The sequence below is a fragment of the Capra hircus genome, chromosome 4 (assembly GCF_001704415.2).
Source record: "Capra hircus breed San Clemente chromosome 4, ASM170441v1, whole genome shotgun sequence".
NCBI lineage: Eukaryota > Metazoa > Chordata > Mammalia > Artiodactyla > Bovidae > Capra > Capra hircus.
The window spans coordinates 107,530,014-107,548,506 of record NC_030811.1 but is presented as its reverse complement, the minus strand read 5'-3'; the positions used below and the strand labels follow the sequence as shown (position 1 = coordinate 107,548,506).

The 18,493-nt window shown below is 42.6% G+C and overlaps 1 protein-coding gene across 4 annotated transcripts in view; it reads left to right on the top strand.

Moving 5' to 3' along the window:
• DYNC1I1 (dynein cytoplasmic 1 intermediate chain 1) overlaps positions 1 to 18,493 on the top strand; it is a 368,960-nt gene that overhangs the window by 30,174 nt on the left and 320,293 nt on the right. For all 4 annotated transcript variants that reach the window (XM_018047394.1, XM_018047396.1, XM_018047395.1 and 1 more), the window contains exon 2: positions 12,690 to 12,806. In XM_018047394.1, the coding sequence (XP_017902883.1) occupies positions 12,699 to 12,806 (108 nt within the window). In that variant the 5' untranslated portion in view covers positions 12,690 to 12,698. The remainder of the gene's footprint in view (positions 1 to 12,689; positions 12,807 to 18,493) is intronic.

The window sequence follows — 18,493 nt, the reverse complement described above, 5'->3', positions numbered from 1 at the left end:
CAATAGGGAGGGGATATATTTATATATATATAGCCATATATAACTATGGCTGATTCATGTTGATGTATGGCAGAAACCAACACAACACTGTAAAGAATGATCCTCCAGTTAAAAATAAATAAATTAAAATGTTCAGTAAAAAAGGCTGTATGTATTACATGCTAAGGATAAACCACCTGGTCTTGAACTTGGTTGAATCCTTTGGTATTTCCTTGCTGCCTACAGAGTTTAGATCTCGCTAAAGTATGGAATGGCTCCCCACTCCAGTACTCTTGCCTGGAAAATCCCATGGATGGGGGACCCTGGTAGGCTACAGTCCATGGGGTCGCTAAGAGTCAGACACGACGGAGCGACTTCACTTTCACTTTTCACTTTCACGCATTGGAGAAGGAAATGGCAACCCACTCTAGTGTTCTTGCCTGAGAATCCCAGGGACGGGGGACCCTGGTGGGCTGCCGTCTACAGGGTAGCACAGAGTCGGACACGACTGAAGCGACTTAGCAGTAGCAGCAGTGGGCATAGGCAGTAATTAAGAGCGACTAGAAACTGGCTTTGAACCTTAGCCTTTCACAGGTCAAGTTCTTTGCTTTGATGTGAGGATAGAGTGTTACCTAGCAGAGTCCTTCTCAGTGTGAATTTCTCCATCATGATAACTTCAACCCAGATCAATGGTCCTTAAAATACGTAGGCTTAATTACAAATTTGTAAGTGTTTTGTAGTTAATTTGGGAGGATATTGAATGAAGTGGTTTTAAGATGTACAGACATATTCTAGTAACTTATATGTTTAGAAGATTAAAAATCAATTGACTGTGAGCATTCATATTGAGAAAAATCTATTTTTGACTTTATTGTTTAAGGATTAAAATTTTCCTTCCCTTATTTTTGTTAGTATGTCTTGATTTTACTTCCTTTAGTATGATGGTTTGAACTTGCTCTCATTTGTGAGTTGCAAGACTCTCTGGGTAGTTTGAATTTGCCTGCATTCTCTATCAGAATAGAGTAGCCTTGTTAGGCAGCCCTGTTGGGCAGGGCTGTCTTAATTTAACGATGCTGCACAGAACATCTGGCCCCTTCATAGGAATGGGTAGTCAAGGACTCCGAGTCAGAGCTAAACTTAGTCATGTCTGAAGATTTGCTTGCTATCAGTTATTTTAAAGATCAGCCCCACAGGTTACCTGAGAGTCGTTTATTTTTAGACACATTCATTTATCATCTTAGCAACTCAGAGTAAACAGCTTCAGGTACAATGGATGACTGTGTTTTAAAGCACTGATATTTTTACATCACTTCTAATGAGAAAGCCCAGCTATTGGCATGATGATTTATCCTCAAGGCCTTTTGGGCTTCTGGATTGCTGAAATTTTGGCTGAGATAAGCCATGGAGACTGTCAGTTATAAAGTGAATGGATTTTGCTAAATAATCCTTTTAGAGTCAAAAAACAGAGATTGAGAGAAACAATGTAAACCAGGTGGGAAAGCATGATATCAGTGGGTATACATGATTTAGAAAAAGATAGTTGAGAGGATGAGGCAATGCTTGGATTGTGTGTTTGATGCACATGTGTCCTAATGGATGAAAAAAATCAATTCCTTCCCCCCACCCCCAACCCCTGCTGCCCATGAGGAATAAAGATTTATTGCAGAAAAAGGAAGCACTTTTCTGAGTTGTATCATTGAAAAGCTTAGTGCAGCGGTCCACAAACTTTGGTACCAGGGACCAGTTTCATGGAAGACGATTTTTGCACAGCCTGGGGAGGGGTGGTTTGAGGATGCTTCACGTGAATTACACTTATTGTGCCCTTTATTTCTACTATCATGACATCAGCTCCATCTCAGATCATCAGGCGTTAAATCCCAGAGGTTGAGGACCCCTGGCTTAGTGCACTCACCCACCCAAGGTACTGATGATTAGAAAACTCGCGATTGTGAAATTGTGGAAAATTTCACGCTTCTGTCTAATGATTATTTAGCAGTTCAAGGGACTTGTATTGAACACTCATTGCTGGGCACTAGAAGCACAGAGCAGAGTGGGCTGCAGTCCATGGGGTCGCTAAGAGTCAGGCACGACTGAGCGATTTCACTTTCACTTCTCACTTTCCTGCATTGGAGAAGGAAATGGCAACCCACTCCAGTGTTCTTGCCTGGAGAATCCCAGGGACGGGGGAGCCTGGTGGGCTGCCGTCTATGGGGTCGCACGGAGTCGGACACGACTGAAGCGACTTAGCAGCAGCAGCAGCAGAAGTACAGAGATAAATCAGATGTGGCCTCTCCTTCAGAGCAGCTGTCGATGCAACAGGAGAGCATCGTGTGAGGTGCACGTAGGTGGACCGCGTGGTCCGTGTTGCCGCCAGCCGTGCGCATGCGCAGGGTGCCCGCGGGCCGCCAGAGGGATGCTTGTCCAGTGCTTGAGGCCATAGGAGGCCTTTCTGAAGGGGTGTTTGTGACAGTTTCAGGGGCAGAGCAGAGGGACTCAGCCCTGGGTACACATGTATCCATTCTCCCCCAAACATTTACATAGTCTTATATAAAGTATAGACTTTGCACTTGAGGCTTCTTTGTTTGGCTTCTTTGCTGATACCTGGTGTAGGCAGATGATCCGCCTTTCCCATCTATTTGGGCTGAGGTTAGCTGTTTCAGCAGGAGTCTTTGTATAAGGCCTCACTCCATTCTTCATTCTAGTGTTCCATCGAATGGTCTTCTCCAGACGGCTCCCATCTCCTTTCTTCCGGTTCTACTTTCCAGCCCCTTTTCTGCCCTGAGTCTTCAGGACCCAGTACCAAAATACTTAGTTGTCCAAACTGGTCCATCTTTAGTTTTCTCTCCTTTCAAGGATGGTCCTTGAAATGCTCATTTCCTAAGGACTCTTGATATCGTCTGAGTGTTTTCCCGAGAGAAGAGGCCCTAAGAACTGAATGAACGATTCCCTTAATTGAAGAGCAATTCCTTTCCCAAAGAGATGAAGCACGCTGAGTCTTCCAATGGTAGAATGTACCGCAGGCATCAGAAGTAACTTGAAAATTTCCGGAACTTTTTGGCGGAGATGACAATGGGTTTTGAGTCTTTTAAATTGAAGAGCTCTCATCTCTATTCTGTTAACTAGATGAAAGGGCAGATCCCCTTTGGATTGATTTTTCTCTCTAGCATAATGGGCCTTTATGCTGAGTGCTGGAGAACCTCTCCTGTTTAATGGGCCGCAATTGCCCATGCTCGAGTTACAGGGCAATTTGGGTAGCTCAGAATCTTAAAGTGGTGAAAGGAGGACTAGAGACAATATGCAGATATAATGATCTTAAATATAGTTCATAAACCCAACAAGAGAAGTTCTAAAGGCATACTGCAGAAATATTACCTGATTTCCTAGTCAAGAACCGACACAATATGAATAAAATGAAGAGTCTTGAAAAATCAACAGAGATTTTTAACTGTTTGTGTGTACTAAGATATTTCCTCTCCAAACCTATAGTTCTCTATTGACATAAGGAGATCCTTCCTATGTATTAATAGGTGAGACTCTTGCAGTGCCTGGGACTACCCAGTATTGGCTTGGAGACCTGGCTGGGAATTTCCGAGGCAAAGCCTTTCCGTGTCAGCTCGCTCATGCAGGTTATGTTTGCTGCCACCAGGCGGTGATAGAGAGTGACTGCAAGATTGGGCTGGGAGTAGACAGATCAGGATCTGCTGTGAGTGCCTTTGGTTTAAGAGCTTTCTTGTGACTGAGAGTGAAATCCTGAATAAGTAAACTGTGACAGGGAAGCATTACTTAATAAAAGTTTTCAAGAACAAAGGCATCTGGCGATTCCAGTTCTGACTCGTCCTCCTAATGGTGGTGCATTTAGATACATGCAGCTCAGTTTCCCTGTTTATGGGTAAAATATTGGCACTGGATTATATAATTGTTAAAGTTCTTATGTTAAAAATAAGCAAGTGTAATTTTAATTGTTAAAACAGCAAAATTAAAAGAATAAAACCTTTTCACGTAACAGAGAAGTCTATATTGTATTAATAACCATCTTAGTTCACTTCTGCGGCTCAGATGGTAGAGAGTCTGCCTGAGTGCGGGAGACCTGGGTTCGATCCCTGGGTCAGGAAGATCCCCTGGAGAAGGAAATGGCAACCCACTCCAGTATACTTGCCTGGAAGAGCCACGGATGGAGGAGCCTGGTGGGCTGCCGTCCATGGGGCTGCAAGGAGCGGGATGTGTTTAGGTTACTGCTTATGAATTCGGCAGAATTTTAAGTAGATGGCTTTCTAGAATCAACTGTGTCTTATCAGAAGTAGGTTAAGGCAGACCGTGCTTTGAGGATCTCTGGGAATCCCAAGATGCATTCTGGTGTCCAGAAGGCCAACACCATTTTCATACTAACGCTGAAGTGTTACTTGTCTTTTTTAGTGTATTGACATTTGCAATGATGGTGTGAAATTAATGGTAGGTCAGACTTCAGTCAGGTAAGTTAGCATAAGCTGAGACAGGGCAGCAAGCTCCTGGCAGTGCTGGCACAGCTCACTGCCACACACTTGCCGCTAAAAAGACAAGCAGCTTCACTTAAGAATGTCCTTCATGAAGCAGAAAACGATGCTAGTTACATTAAATCTTCAACCTCGAGCACACATCTTTTCTGTGTGGCAGATGGGGACGTGAAAGGCACTCTGTAGCTTACCAAAGTTCCCTGGTTGTCTGGAGAAAAGGATTTGTGCAGCGTTTGAGTTGTGAGCTAAATGAGCTGCCTTTTTTTTTTTTTTGCAAGAAACACTATTTTTACTTAAAACTACAATTCATAGACAAGCTATGGTTGTTTAGGCTTGGTTATGTGGCAGAACTTTTCTCAAAAATCAATGACATGAGCTTGTCACTTCAAGAACATGATTGACAATATTTGTTGCTCATGATAAAAATTTGAGCTTCAAGCAAAATTAGAGTTTTGGGAAACTTGTATCTGCCACTGTGAGCTGGACAGCTTTACCATCCACCTGTAAAGACCCTTCTGAAGACTTTGGTAGTGATGGTACCAAATGTGATTTTTGGATGCTGTATAATGAAATGTATCAGTATTTGAGAGAAGTCTGCATAATTTCTAAATAACCAGTGCATGATGTTATAAAATAATACATGGATAAAATAAATTTAGAGTTTAAAACAGAACAATAGATTTTAATGTAACAGAGTATAAAAAGTTCACTGATGGGTGTGGCTCATATTCAGATTGCTAATGAACTTTGGGAAACTGCCATTTGTTGATTTTTGGTGCAATATCAAAGAATATCCAAAATTACTTCAAGAGGCTGTTTAGGTACTCCTGTGTATGTTTCAGAATACACAGTTATGTGAGATCAGATTTTCTTCATAACCAAAATAATGAATCACAACAGATTGAATGCACACAGAGTTGTAAGAATCCAGTTGACTTTTTTTAAGCTGGATATTAAAAAGAGAAGTGAAAATATAAAAGAAATACCCTTTTACAGTATTTTTTTGTCTTGGAAAGTATAGCTGTTTTTCCCTAAAAGTTTTATGTTAAGTAATAAAGCTTGGTGTTATTACAGAATTAATTATTAGATATTTAAAGTTTTGTCAGTTTTGATTTTTAACGTGGTTGATGTTAATAGGTGTAACCCACATAACAAAAGCTCTTTGAAGTCACTGATAATTTTTATAAGTCTCAAGGGAAACTGAGACCAAACGCTTGAGAACTCATCTATAAGTAGACCAGATCTGGGCAACCCTCCCTCTATGAGATGGATCTTATTAAAATGTTTGTTTTCCTAGTATACTGATGGCTGTACAGTTTAGCATATAACCCTCCCACCTCTTTTACCAGCAGACTTCCTCTAAGATTTCTCTCACCCTGTTTTGTTGACAGTGGGGTATAGCTGTAAAAATGGTTGTGGTTCCATTCAGCCCTTGGCCTCCCATCCAAGAGGAAGGAGATAGCTGCATTTTATAAGAAGTCAGGCAGGTGAATCGAGGTTGTAAAAGATCAGTTTCTTATGCATACCAAGTGGCAGATGAAAAGTTCAGTAGCTGATAGTGAAGAGCTGACAGGAGCAATTGTTTTCAGGCAGGAAAAGAGAATTTATTTCCAGGGAGTTTTTTTCAGTGAGTCTGGCAGCAGCTGGGCAATGATTTAAACCTCCTAGGATTCTGACTTTAAGCTTAAAAATACATTTGCATATGCCAGCATTAGAAATGGAATCTCAAACTGCTGCCAACTTAGACAACCAAAAGGAAATAGAGATCTAAACGGTTCAAAAGCTAAGCCTCGGGAGGTTCTGTTGCTTGGCAGCTGTGTAAACAGAGCTAGACCCTGTGCTTCTCTCTGAGATGCTCGGTTCTAAACAGGACCACACCATCTCGCGACCATATGGGCAGGAGTGGAAATGAAGGGGACGGGTCTCATTGTTGGGTTCAAGAAAAGTCGAACATTTTCCTTTCTGTATGCATGTGTGTGGAGTAAGGAAAGTGGCGGTGATGCAGGGTAACTGGGGAAATGACTTTGGTTTTTCCCTAACTGGGTGTCTATGTTTTTTTCTCTTGTTTTCTTCCTTTCTTCCTCTCTCCGTTCTTTCTTCCTTGAAACATAGGACTGGGAGACAGTTTTACGCCGAAGCAGCAGGAGTGACCCTCCCTGTCATCAACTTCTTAACCAGAGAAGGACATTTCTCCATGCACCCCTCTGTCCTTTGGGGGAAGTGGGTGAGACAGGACAGAGTGCCCACCTGGGACAGCTTGACGTATAATCCCTATCTATGTTGGACAGAAAAAGCGAGAGGAATTTTACTAGTTAGATTAAGTGACCACCGTTAGTTGTGTAAAAAAATAGTTTTCCTTTGAGTCACAGCTCTTTAACCACGTCTTCCGTTTTATAGTCCATTTAGGTTGAGAAGCATACTATACTTCTCACTGTAACGTTTTAATACTTATTTTTATTGAGGTGTAATTGGCATACATTATGTTAGTCTCAGGTGTACGACGTAGTGATTTGCTCTTTGTAGATATTGTGAAATGTGTACGGTTTCACAATATGAAATTTTGTGATATTCGCCACAGTAAATCTGATTTAACATCTGTCACCATACCTAGTTAACAGCAGTTTTTCCCTTGGGTTGAGAACTTTTAGGATCTCCTCTCTTAACAGCTTTAAAAGTGTTGTCAACCATAGTCACGGTGCTGCTCGTTACATCCCCGTGACTTATTTGTGTTCTCACTGGAAGTTTGTGCCTTCGCTCACTTCGCTCACCCCTCACCCCCAGCTCTGGGAACCGTCGGTCTGTTCTCTGTTTCTGTAAGCTTGATTTGGGCTCTCTCTCTCTCTCTCTCTCTCTCTTTTTTTTTTTTTTTTTGGTTAAAGTTTTAATTTTTTGTTTTGGCCACGCAGCATGGCTTATGGGCTCTTTAGTTCCCCATCCAGGGATTGAACCATGGCCCCCCAGCAGTGCGGGTACTGAGTCCTAACCACTGCACCACCAGGGAATTCCTCCCACTCCCAAGGTCTTTAGATTTAGATCATTTGCAGTGAACTTTGATGTTTTTAGTTATTGAATTAATGTAGAATTAGTGATGGGGTAAAGAGTTCGCAGGCTAAAAAATAGCAACACTATTAATAATCGTCGAAAAAGAGGAGGAGGAGGAGGAGGAAGAGAAACAACTTTTCTTGCATGTTTAATATTTTGCCAGGTATAGTTTTAAGCTCTTATATTGATTCAGTTATTTGAAAGGTAAGGATGGCGGTTTACTGAGCTGAAAGATGGACGGAAACCCAAGTTGTGAGAACAGAGGTATCTGGGAGGCTAGATGGAGATGTCATAGTGAACCAAGGGGATAAAGGCTGAACCAGGAGACAAGAGAGAAATTAGAAGGAGGGAGTTGAAATTTGAAAAAGTTACGGACGTTGGGAATTGGGGTATGGAATCCAGAGTGAAAACAGAGTAGCTGATCTGAACTTTGAGGTGTCTGCTGTCAGGTAGGAATAATTTGGCAGATGAGAAAAGAAATGCCAGAGACGAAGTGGAATTACATCCAGTGATAAAGAACCTCCAGCAGACCAAGCGCTAAGATGCAGAGGTAGGGGGATGAATCGAGCAAATGCAAATGAGAGAATGTGGGCGAAAGGAATGGCACTGATGGAAAGCAGATGCAGAACATGGGCTCTGCTAGGAGGGGAGCTGGGACGCATCCTAAACAGCCGACCCCGCGTGGGTGGAGCTGGGGAGGGGCTGCCGTGAGTGTTCCCAAGCCAGGATGGAGTTGCGCTGTGGTTGGCTGGTGGGTAGGAGCACAGGGGGATGACGAGACAAGAAGGAGACATACACCTTGGGGTGGGTTTGATTTTTCTGCTTGACTCCTTGCCCTTAAGTGAAAGAAACTGGCTTTTCTATGTGTGTGAAGTAAGTGAGCAATGATTAGCAGCAGGTAGCTCTGACTCTTATTTTCTTAAACTGAAAGCATCAAAATTGCCTTTGCAGTGTGACCTGCATTAGCCCCAGGAAGCTCTATAACTGGTGTCCCCTGTGCCTTGCTCCTTGGTTTGCTTTGTTTAATGTGCAGGGAGTTTTTAGTGGATGAGCCTGCAATCCCCCCGGGGCAAGCCTGTGACGTTCAGTGCTGACACTGCGTTTCGTGCCACTATTTTAGCCATTTCACTCTCTGTAAAGGTCCATTCATTACTGCGTACTTTCCAAAGCCTCAATGAGGTGTTCTCTTGAGATTTCGTATTCTTCCAACGGTCAGTGCTTAAGTGTCTAGTTTGGGATAGATCCAAAAATCGGTAAGTGGAAGGTATTCTGTCTCTGTCTTTTAACACTGTGCTTCTCCTGCCTTAAAAAAGTGAAGTGTTATTGGAAACATCGCTATGTGGTATAATAGTATACTATGTAGTATGTAATATAATTCTTTTAAAATTCCCTTGGTGTTTTTGTTGTTATACTTTTTAAATATTGGCTTTGTGGCTGGTAACAGCAACTTAAATGACCACCATTATCAGACAGATTTATCAGTGTTAAGAAGACCTTAACACTTCTTCCATAGAGAATACAGTTTACATCCCTCTATTGAATCAAGCCCTTCTCAGGAAAATCGCAACAAACGCAGGATGCTCCTATTACGTGGTTTGCGCCTTAAGGACCGTGATCTATCCCTGAAGTCATGCTGATACTTTTGACAGATTGGGAAAGGCAGAGAAAAGGGAATGTGGAGAGAGAGAAACTTAGGGTGTTTGTGAGGCGTTGCCACTGGCTGTTTTCAGCATAGGATGACACAGCTATTGCTTTAACAGTAGTTTTTCTGATAAGACATTTCATTTTTTACAGCAGAAAAGTAACAAAATCGTAAATCGCATTGGCCCCCATTGGGGAAGAATATCTCTAAGTTCTCAGGTGGCTTCTGGCAGCAGGTTCTCATTTTCTCTTGCCAGGATTTTTGGTGTTGAAAATTATTGGCAAACAGTATTTTAGTGGTAACTGTTACTTTTATCAGTTCTATGGCTTTTCTTGGGGGAAAAAAAAAAAAATCAGCTCTAACTGCTTGAGTCCATGTTCTTCCGTGTCAGCTATCAGTTTGGAACCAGAAAGACCTTTTTCCTTCAGGCAGAATGTTTCCTGCCTCCTGGCGTCAAGCACTGCTTTGTGTCCTCAGGTTATATACCTGTCCTTCAGTACCTCCTGGAGTTTGCTCAGACTCATGTCCACTGAGTCAGCGATGCCATCCAACTGTCTCATCCTCTGTTGCCCTCTTCTTCTCCCGCCCTAAATCTTTCCCAGCATCAGGGTCTTTTCCAATGTGTGGGTTTTTCACATCAGATGGCCCAACTATTGGAGCTTCAGCATCAGTCCTTCTAATGAATAGTTAGGGTTGATTTCCTTTAGGATTGACTGATTTGATACCCTTGCTGTCCAAGGGACTCTCAAGAGTCTTCTCCAGTACCACAATTTGAAAGCGTCAGTTCTTTGACCCTCAGACTTCTTTATGGTCCAGCTCTCACATCCATACATGACTACTGGAAAAACCCTAGCTTTGACTGTACAGATCTTTGTTGGCAAAGTGATGTCCCTGCTTTTTAATATGCTGTCAAAGTTTGTCATAGATTTTCTTTCAAGGAGCAAGCATCTTTTAATTTCAAGGGATAAGAATAGACATAAGCAAATTTATATGCTGTTTTCACTTGTCACTTTTCTTTTTCATACACCTGTTGATTTCCCAACCCTTATTACACCTAGTGAACCCACTTTTCTTTTTTTTTCAGGTCTTTGCCGCTTGCCTCCACAGGTCTGTGCTTACTGACTAAAGTTTGCATTTCTTGACTTGAGTTCATCTGCTCCTCTCATGCACAGCCTGCTGGTTCTCTCCTCTGCAGGTCTTTGCAGACCTCTCCCCTTCCTGTGCTAGTCCCTGACCTCATTCCATGTCAAGTTCAAATTCCACTACTCAAAGCTCACCTCATCTCCTCCACCAGATCTGTGTCTTGTTCTGCATCCACTGGCGATCAGCAGAGTGAGGTTCAGAGTATGGACATGCTTAAACCGAGGTCCTTCTGTGTATGGACTTTAACTTGAACTCAGGCAAACTCCAAGAGATAGTGAGGGACAGGGAGGCCTGGCCTATTGCAGTCCATGGGGTCTCAAAGAGTCAGACACGACTTAGCAACTGGACAATAACAACAAATGTATGGACTATACAGGGTTAGGTCTTGCTGAATCTCCTTTATCTGAATTGTGAAAAAGGCACTCGTAATAATATTTGTCTCCTTGGGTGGTTGTGATTAAACGTGATAATACATGTAAAGTGTCTGGCCCTCAGTGATCAGTGCACCAAGCTCTCAGGGAGCATTTCCAGCCACACTGCATGCTCACAGAGTTGAGATGTGCAGTCCTTGAAGGAAAGAATCTGGCTCTGCAGAGAATGCCTAGCACAGGTTAACTATTCAATGAGCATGTGTTGAAAATGGAGAGCATGGTTGTGAATAGCTGCTGCTGCTGCTGCTAAGTCGCTTCAGTCGTGTTGGTCGTGAATAGCAGAGATTGACTATCATGATGATGGTTATTATTTCTGCAAATCTTTGCCATCATACTATAAGCAAAAATGTGTGTGGTAGGACAGGAGGAGCACAGTACACTCCCCAGTGTGTATTTCATCTGAACGTGCCTAAGGGTGACTGCAGATTCTTGATTACCTTCTAAAGACAGTAACAGGAAGTTCCAGGATTTTTCATTGCTTGTGCTTTATATGTACATATAATACACACACACACATACATATGAAAATATATATAAAGTTTATTTATTTAGTTTTGACTGTGTTGGACACTCTTGGCTGGGCTTTTCTCAAGTTGCTAGGAACATGGGCTGCTGTCTAGCTGTTGTGGGCAGGCTTCTCGTTGGAGGGGCTTCTCTTATTGCAGGGCACAGGCCCTTGGGCACGCAGGCTTCAGTAGTCGCAGTGTGTGGGTTCTGTAGCTGCAGCTCTCCAGCGCTAGAGCACAGGCTCAGGAGCTGTGACACGACCAAGGTGCACCTGGGCCTGTGGGGTCATCCCGGATCAGGGACTGACCCCGCGTCTCCTGCATTGGCAGGCAGATTCTTTACCACTGAGCCACCAGGGAAGCCCCGCTTTGTATCCTTTAGGGTGTTTTTTTTTTTTTTCTGTCCCTCGCTTTGTCATCTACTTAGAGGTATATTATATGTGTGTGTTCCTATATTCATCATAGTTGCATACAAGTAGAATTCAAATGGATACTTGTGACACTTATCATTAGTGTTTTAAGAAATGTATTTTAGGAATTTGGGTCAGAGAAGGGTTCTTCATTTCTCAGTGCTTCCATTTTCTTAGTTTCCAATTGGGAGCAGAAAAGAGACAAATATAAATGATGGATAATTGGTGACAGTCTTCTCCAAATTCATTTCACTTGAAATGTCTGGCACCATCACCACTAGGATCATCCTCACCGTTAACATGAAAACTCTTGTTCAGATCAGTTTTCCCAAGAACTTGTCATAGTGTTATCTCATAATTCATGTGCTCACAAACATTTTTTGCTGTGAAAAGGAAAAGTGCCAGAATAAGCAGAATTGCATTCAGTATGCAAATGAAAGTTTTATAGAAATAGGGTTGTATTGGAGATGAAATTAATTGTGACAGTTCAGGAGGAGTTTTACGGGAAAAGATTAACATGTTAGGTCCTCAGGGCTGTCTTCCCTGATGCATATAATATTAGGCAAAATGAAATCTCCATGTGCCCAAGCTTGGTGGAGGAATGTTTATTGAGTGCATAGAAATTTAAGCAAGGCATATCTGTAAGAGTTTATGACAGCCCATTTTCTTTTCTCAGTGTGAGGATGAATTGGTCCATTATCATCTAAATTGGAAGTCATGATGATGGTTCTTCTTTGATTCTCTTGTTGTTTACTTGTTAAGAAACTTGTACAGGAAAATGTGTTATTCTGAATTAAGTTGCTATTATAGAATAGCCTATAATATTGTATTTTTTCATATGTTTATGTGCACATGAAAAGGAAAGATTTTATATAGGGGGAGATCAGATGTAACTTATTTGATTTTTCAACAGAGGGTAAGGTATACAATCTGTTACTACCCAGAAGTTCTGTTTTCAAGTTTGATTGCCTTTTGAATGATTTCTGCAGTGATAATACAAAAAAGTTATTTGTGTATATTCACTTTTTTTCTTCTTTTGCTCCAAGGAAACCAACATGTCTGACAAAAGTGACTTAAAAGCTGAGCTAGAGCGCAAAAAACAGCGCTTAGCACAGATAAGAGAAGAGAAGAAACGGAAGGAAGAGGAGAGAAAAAAGAAAGAGGTAAGTCCTGGGTGCTGTGCTGTCATCAGGGAAAAGGAAAACCACTCAATTCTGAGGGGCTGGTCAAATGGATAAAGAGGATCCTGTGAAAGAATGCATTTACAATACCTGCATAAAATGAGTGATATTTACATACTTAGAACAGTAAGCTCATTGCCATCTATTGTGCACTGCTCAGGCACCACATAAACGGTCAGTAGCATTTGGTCCAGAGATCCCCAAACCCCAGGTTTACCCCAGACTTGAACAGAGCCCTGAAAGTGATCTGCGATAGCTTTACTGTTGGAAATTGCTCCTCCTTTCCGGGTCTCAGTTCCCTGTGCTTAACAGGGAAATAGCGTCCAGTAGTGTCCAGTCATGAGGATTAAACAAATTGATCTTATAAAGCACTTAGCAATATCTGGGATATACTGTTGTTCAGTCGTGTCTGACTCTTTGTGACCCCAGGGACTGCAGCATGCCAGCCCTCCCTGTCCCTCAACATCTCCTGAAGTTTGCCCAAGTTCATGTCCACTGCATCAGTGATGCCATCCAGCCGTCTCAGCCTCTGACGTCTTCTTAGTAACTCTGTAACCTGGGATGTAGTTACTACTTAATGAAAGTAGTGTCGAGCAAAGCCTTTAAAAAAAAAAAAAACTACCCAACCTGAACATTTTAGGAGGAAAATAGAAAATGATGCCAGTGGATTACCATTATTTCCTCAGTGTGTGTATTTTTCGGGGTAAATAAGTATGCTGGAGTTGGTAAAGGGAAAGCTGCATTTTTCTCCTTTGATGAGGGAGTAGATAGTCTAGGAGATACTGCTGTATGATACGTTACATCCAGAAGAGATTTCAGTGACCTTCCATTCAGGCCCCTCCTTATGCCAACAAAGCAACAGAAACCCAGAGGTGAAGTGCAGCTTTTCTGCCTGGAATACAGAACTCTTTTTTTTTAAATTAAACCTTTAGACCATTTAATAAGCATACTATAATAGAAAAGCCATCCTTTCTTTTCCTTAATTTCTTTCACTATTATTTCTAAAGAAATTGTGATGTATGTTCTTTTCCTTTTGTAAAATATTTTAAAAACTCCTTTATTGAAGTATAGTTGATTTATAATGTTTGCCAATCTCTGCTGTACAGCAAAGTGGCTCAGGTACACACAAACATACATTCTTTTTCATACTCTTTTTCATTGTGATTTATCACAGGATTTGCAATATAGTCCCCTGTGCTAATCATTAGGACCTTGTGGTTTATCCATTCGAAACGTAATCGTTTGCATCTACCAATCCCAAACTCCCAGTCCATTCCTCTCCCCGCTGCTTGGCAGCTAAAAGTCGGATTTCTGTGTCTGTGAATTTGTTTCTGTTTTGTAGACAGGTTCATTTGTGCAATATTTTAGATTCCACATGTAAGTGGTATCATACGACATTTGTCTTTCTCCTTCTGACTGACTTCGCTGCGTGTGATCGTCTCGAGGCCCACACGTGTTGCTGCAAATGGCGTTATTTCACTCTTTTTAATGAGGGAGTCGTAGTCCATTGTATATATGGGTCACGTCTTCTTTCTTCATTCATCTGTTGGTGGATGTTTAGGTTCTTCCCATGTCTTGGCTATTTGAGTAGCGCCACTCTGAACATAGGGCTGCATGCTTCTTTTCGAATTATAGTTTTGCCCAGATATTTTCCCAGGAGTGGGATTGCTGGGTCATGTGCTGAATTCTATTTGTAGTTTTCTGAGGAACCTCCATATTGTTTTCCATGGTGGCTACACCTGCTCACATTTCCACCAACAGTGTAGGAATGGAATCTGGGACTCTTAGTTCCCAGTTAAATGCCTTTCTACTATATCATGTGACTTTCCTATTATCTCAATCCAACAAATAGTTTATTTTTAATTCTCTGATTTATTGTGGCGGTGTAGAAATAGCCCACATCTTGTACAAAAAACAGATGCCACATATATTTTTGGTAGTTTCTAAGAAGGAAGCTTTGTATAGTGTGGTATTGCTATGTGTATAGAAATCAGACCTGCTTCCCTACTTTTATTTTAAGGGAAAAAATAATGTATTTTGAAGACTTAGAAGCTAAGTGCTGTTTCACACTATCAGGCTGGGAGACCACGGCAAAAAAATCTCTAACAATTATTTTCCAGCAAAGTAAAACATTATTGTGTCACCCTCTGACCTCCTGGCATCTTGCTTCTCTTGGTACCATTATGCTTTGATTGATGCCATAGTTTATTTGTCCTTGACAGTGAGCATAATGTTTTGCCTTTGGAGATCTCTGCTGTTATGTATGCAGTCTTGAGTGAGGCAGAGGTGAGAATTGACAAGGAATGGCTATTCATTTCCATGTGAAGCCAAAAAAAGCATTAAGTTATTATGTTCCCTTTCCTTCAAATGTCAACACTTATTGTAGTTTTAAAGCACCTGTTATCCTTTACTAATAATCGGTTTCCTTTTAAACTGACATCCTAATATCCCACTTGAATTCCATAGAATTACCACAAAATGCCAAGTGATATGGGGAATCTGGCTCCAAATTATTCTGTCTGCTTCATCCTTGTCATTTCACACATTTGGGGGGAGGAAATTACAGGCAAACAAGACTGATGGAAACAGGCCACCCTTTCTGTTCCTATACCACATAACTTTGCCTGGTGGGGATTTAGCTTTTATTCAACAGACAGAGCCTTGACGGGTTGGGGACAGCACATTGTTGGGGGTGGGGGTGATGGTGTGCAGAGCACCTGGACTTGGGGCCTTCTTGGGCCTCCACCTCCTTTTGGAATTAAAGTTTTACACAGTCTTAGTCTCTTTGTTGCTAAACTGACAGGCTGGTTGAAACCTGACTCTGCTCCATGGCTGCCTATGTTAGTCACTAGGTCGTGTCCATCTCTTGGCGACCCCACGGATTGTAGCCTGCCAGCCTCCTCTGTCCATTGGATTTTTCGGGCAAGAATTCTGGAGTGGGTTGCCATTTCCTCCTCCAGGGGATCTTCTCGACCCAGGAATTGAGCCTGCATCTCCTGTGTCTCCTGCATTGGCAAGTGGATTCTTTACCTGCTGAGCCATCAGGGAGGTCCTATGGCAATGGTGTCCCAGTCTCCCCTCCCCAGAGTTTCTGGTTTGAAGTATCTAAATAGGGTCAGATTTGGGGATCATTGAACTGTATCATCCTGAAGGTCTATCCTGGCTTTCACCGCTGACCCTTCAAGTCCATCTCCCCTGCAAAAGATCTTTCCTTGGGTCAGATTGTGATGACTTGGTTTGTTCTGAGAGTCCAGTGTTGTATTAACAAGATGTAGGCAGTAGAACTCTGGGCTGACACAGAGGCTTTCAAGCTTCACATGGCTGGGAAACCTGGTTCTGCCCTTTGCAGGATGGCCTTGAATGGGTCTGGGACCCCTCTGCACTTGGATTCCCCTCTGTAAAATGGATAGGAGAGTGGGTCCTTCCTCGGAGTTCTGTGAGGATCCAAGGAGGTGATGCAGGACTGTGAAGACACAGAGGATCTGCTTGGTAAGAAGCGGCTGAAACTGCTCCTGAAATGGCCCTCACGCAGGGCCATTCATCAGCATCAATGCTGGGGACTCCATTTTTCAAAAATGCCCCATTGTCAGCAGAGTCTTCTAATCCAAAGCCCCTAGTTTCCTGGGATGACAGCATTCTGTAGTTGAAAGAAACCTGGAAGTAATCTCTTCTGATCTTTCTTTTTCACATGCTCTTGGGCCCTAGGGGCTGAGCCTCAGAAGTGATCTGACTTTATCTCCAGTCTCAGGAAGGACCCCCTATTCCAGCCAGTTGTCCAGATCAGAAACGTGGGGCCATGCTTTCAGCACGCCTTCTCCAGCTTCCACTGATCGGGGGTCCCAGACAGGCACAATGGCTCTCCCTGTTCCGTTTCATTTCCTTTCTCCCTAAATCCACATTCCAGCCAGCAAGGCTCAGCTTCTTACATTTCCCCCCATGGGCCAGGCTCTCTCTTGACAGGAGTTCATGAATATTCCCTCCCCTTGGCTTCCGCTGCTCTGTTAACCACATGCCTTCCAGTTCTCAGCCTGGACGTCTCTTCCTCTCGAAAGCCTTCTCTAACCCTTCTTTAGCCTTTCTCTAACCCATGACTGAGTTAGTCCTATGCCCTATCCCTGACCTTACCAAATTATTTAGCACCATTTACCTATTTTTTTCCTCCTCACTGAGCACAAGCTTTGGGGGACAGGGTTGTATTTTTCACCACGGAGTCAATGTCCAGCACAGATCTTGCCACACAGTAGGTCTTCAATAGAAGGGCGCTTCCCTGGTGGCTCAGACAGTAAAAGAATCTGCCTGCAATACAGGAGACCCAGGTTCGATTCCTGGGGAAGATCCCCTGGAGAAGGGAATGGCTACCCCTCCCAGTATTCTTGCCTGGAGAATTCCATGGAGAGAGGAGCCTGGCGGGCTACAGTCCATGGAGTTGCAAAGAGTTGGACACAACTGAGTGACTACCATTTTCACTTTTCATAGAACTAAGGAGTGAGCGAATGAATGACTAGCTGACCTAGGTGGGGCAGGTCTGAGATGCTGGTCACAGGCATTCTTTCCAAGCATCTGCATTTTTTTTTCTGTGAATTTCCTTGGAAGCTTCAGATCCTGAGTCTGTGGGATGCTCCAGTTAAGGGTCGTTATCATACATAGCCTTAAGCGTATGTTGGAGAAGGAAATGGCAATCCACTCCAATATTCTTGCCCGGAGAGTTCTGTGGACAGAGGAGCCTGGCAGGCTACAGGCCACGGGGTTGTGAAGAGTTGGACACGACTGAAATGACTTAGCATGCATTAAGCTTATGTTTGTTTTCTTTCAGCTTTACTTAGGCTTATATTTTGAATAAAACATGTTTAGAATAAAAAGGAAACAAAGTGCTTTTTAATTGCTAATCTGAGGGTCAGCGTATTTGCCATGACTGAAAACTGGTATGAATTGGGACCACCCAGGTTGATTGTCTCCGCAGACCCAGGAAACTGTGTTCATGTATAAAATTACCACTCTCTGTGCCTTTGGATGTCAACTGCTTTCTTGGTTGTGCTATTATGGATGCAATCTGATTTTTAAATAATTATAGTGGCCACCATTTAAGATGCAGAGCCAATTTCATGAAAAATTGGCTTTAAAGCAATGAGGTGTGCTTAATGAGGCCACCCTGACGTTTTGTCCTGTTCTTGGCCTTCTGCTGACTTGCCGCAAGGTCAGAGGAGATGGTTGGATGGCATCACTGACTCAAGGCACATAACTTGGGCAAATGCCAGGAGATAGTGAGGGACAGGAAAGCCTGGCATGCTGCAGTCCATGGGGTTGCAAAGAGTCGGACAAGACTTAGCGACTGAACAACGAACAACAACAGGATGGACAGAGGTTTTCTGACCTGTCCTAGTGTGTTAACAGCTCTGCAGCTGTCTTTGGAAAAATGACGAATCATTCAGCTGACAAATTTTCTTTCTTTGGGTCCCGTCTCTGGGTCTCAACTCACGAACAGAAATTCCATTTGCTGGGAGAGACATGGAGCATATTTTAAATTACTAGTATGCAAAAACGCCTTATTGAGTCATTAAAATGTGTGAGGACTCTGTAGTATTTACATGGGAAATGTCAGAGGTTTCATGATTAGGGCACTTGGTATAACTGTCTTGGATGAAGAAGCACATTGTTTACTTTAAGGTGTT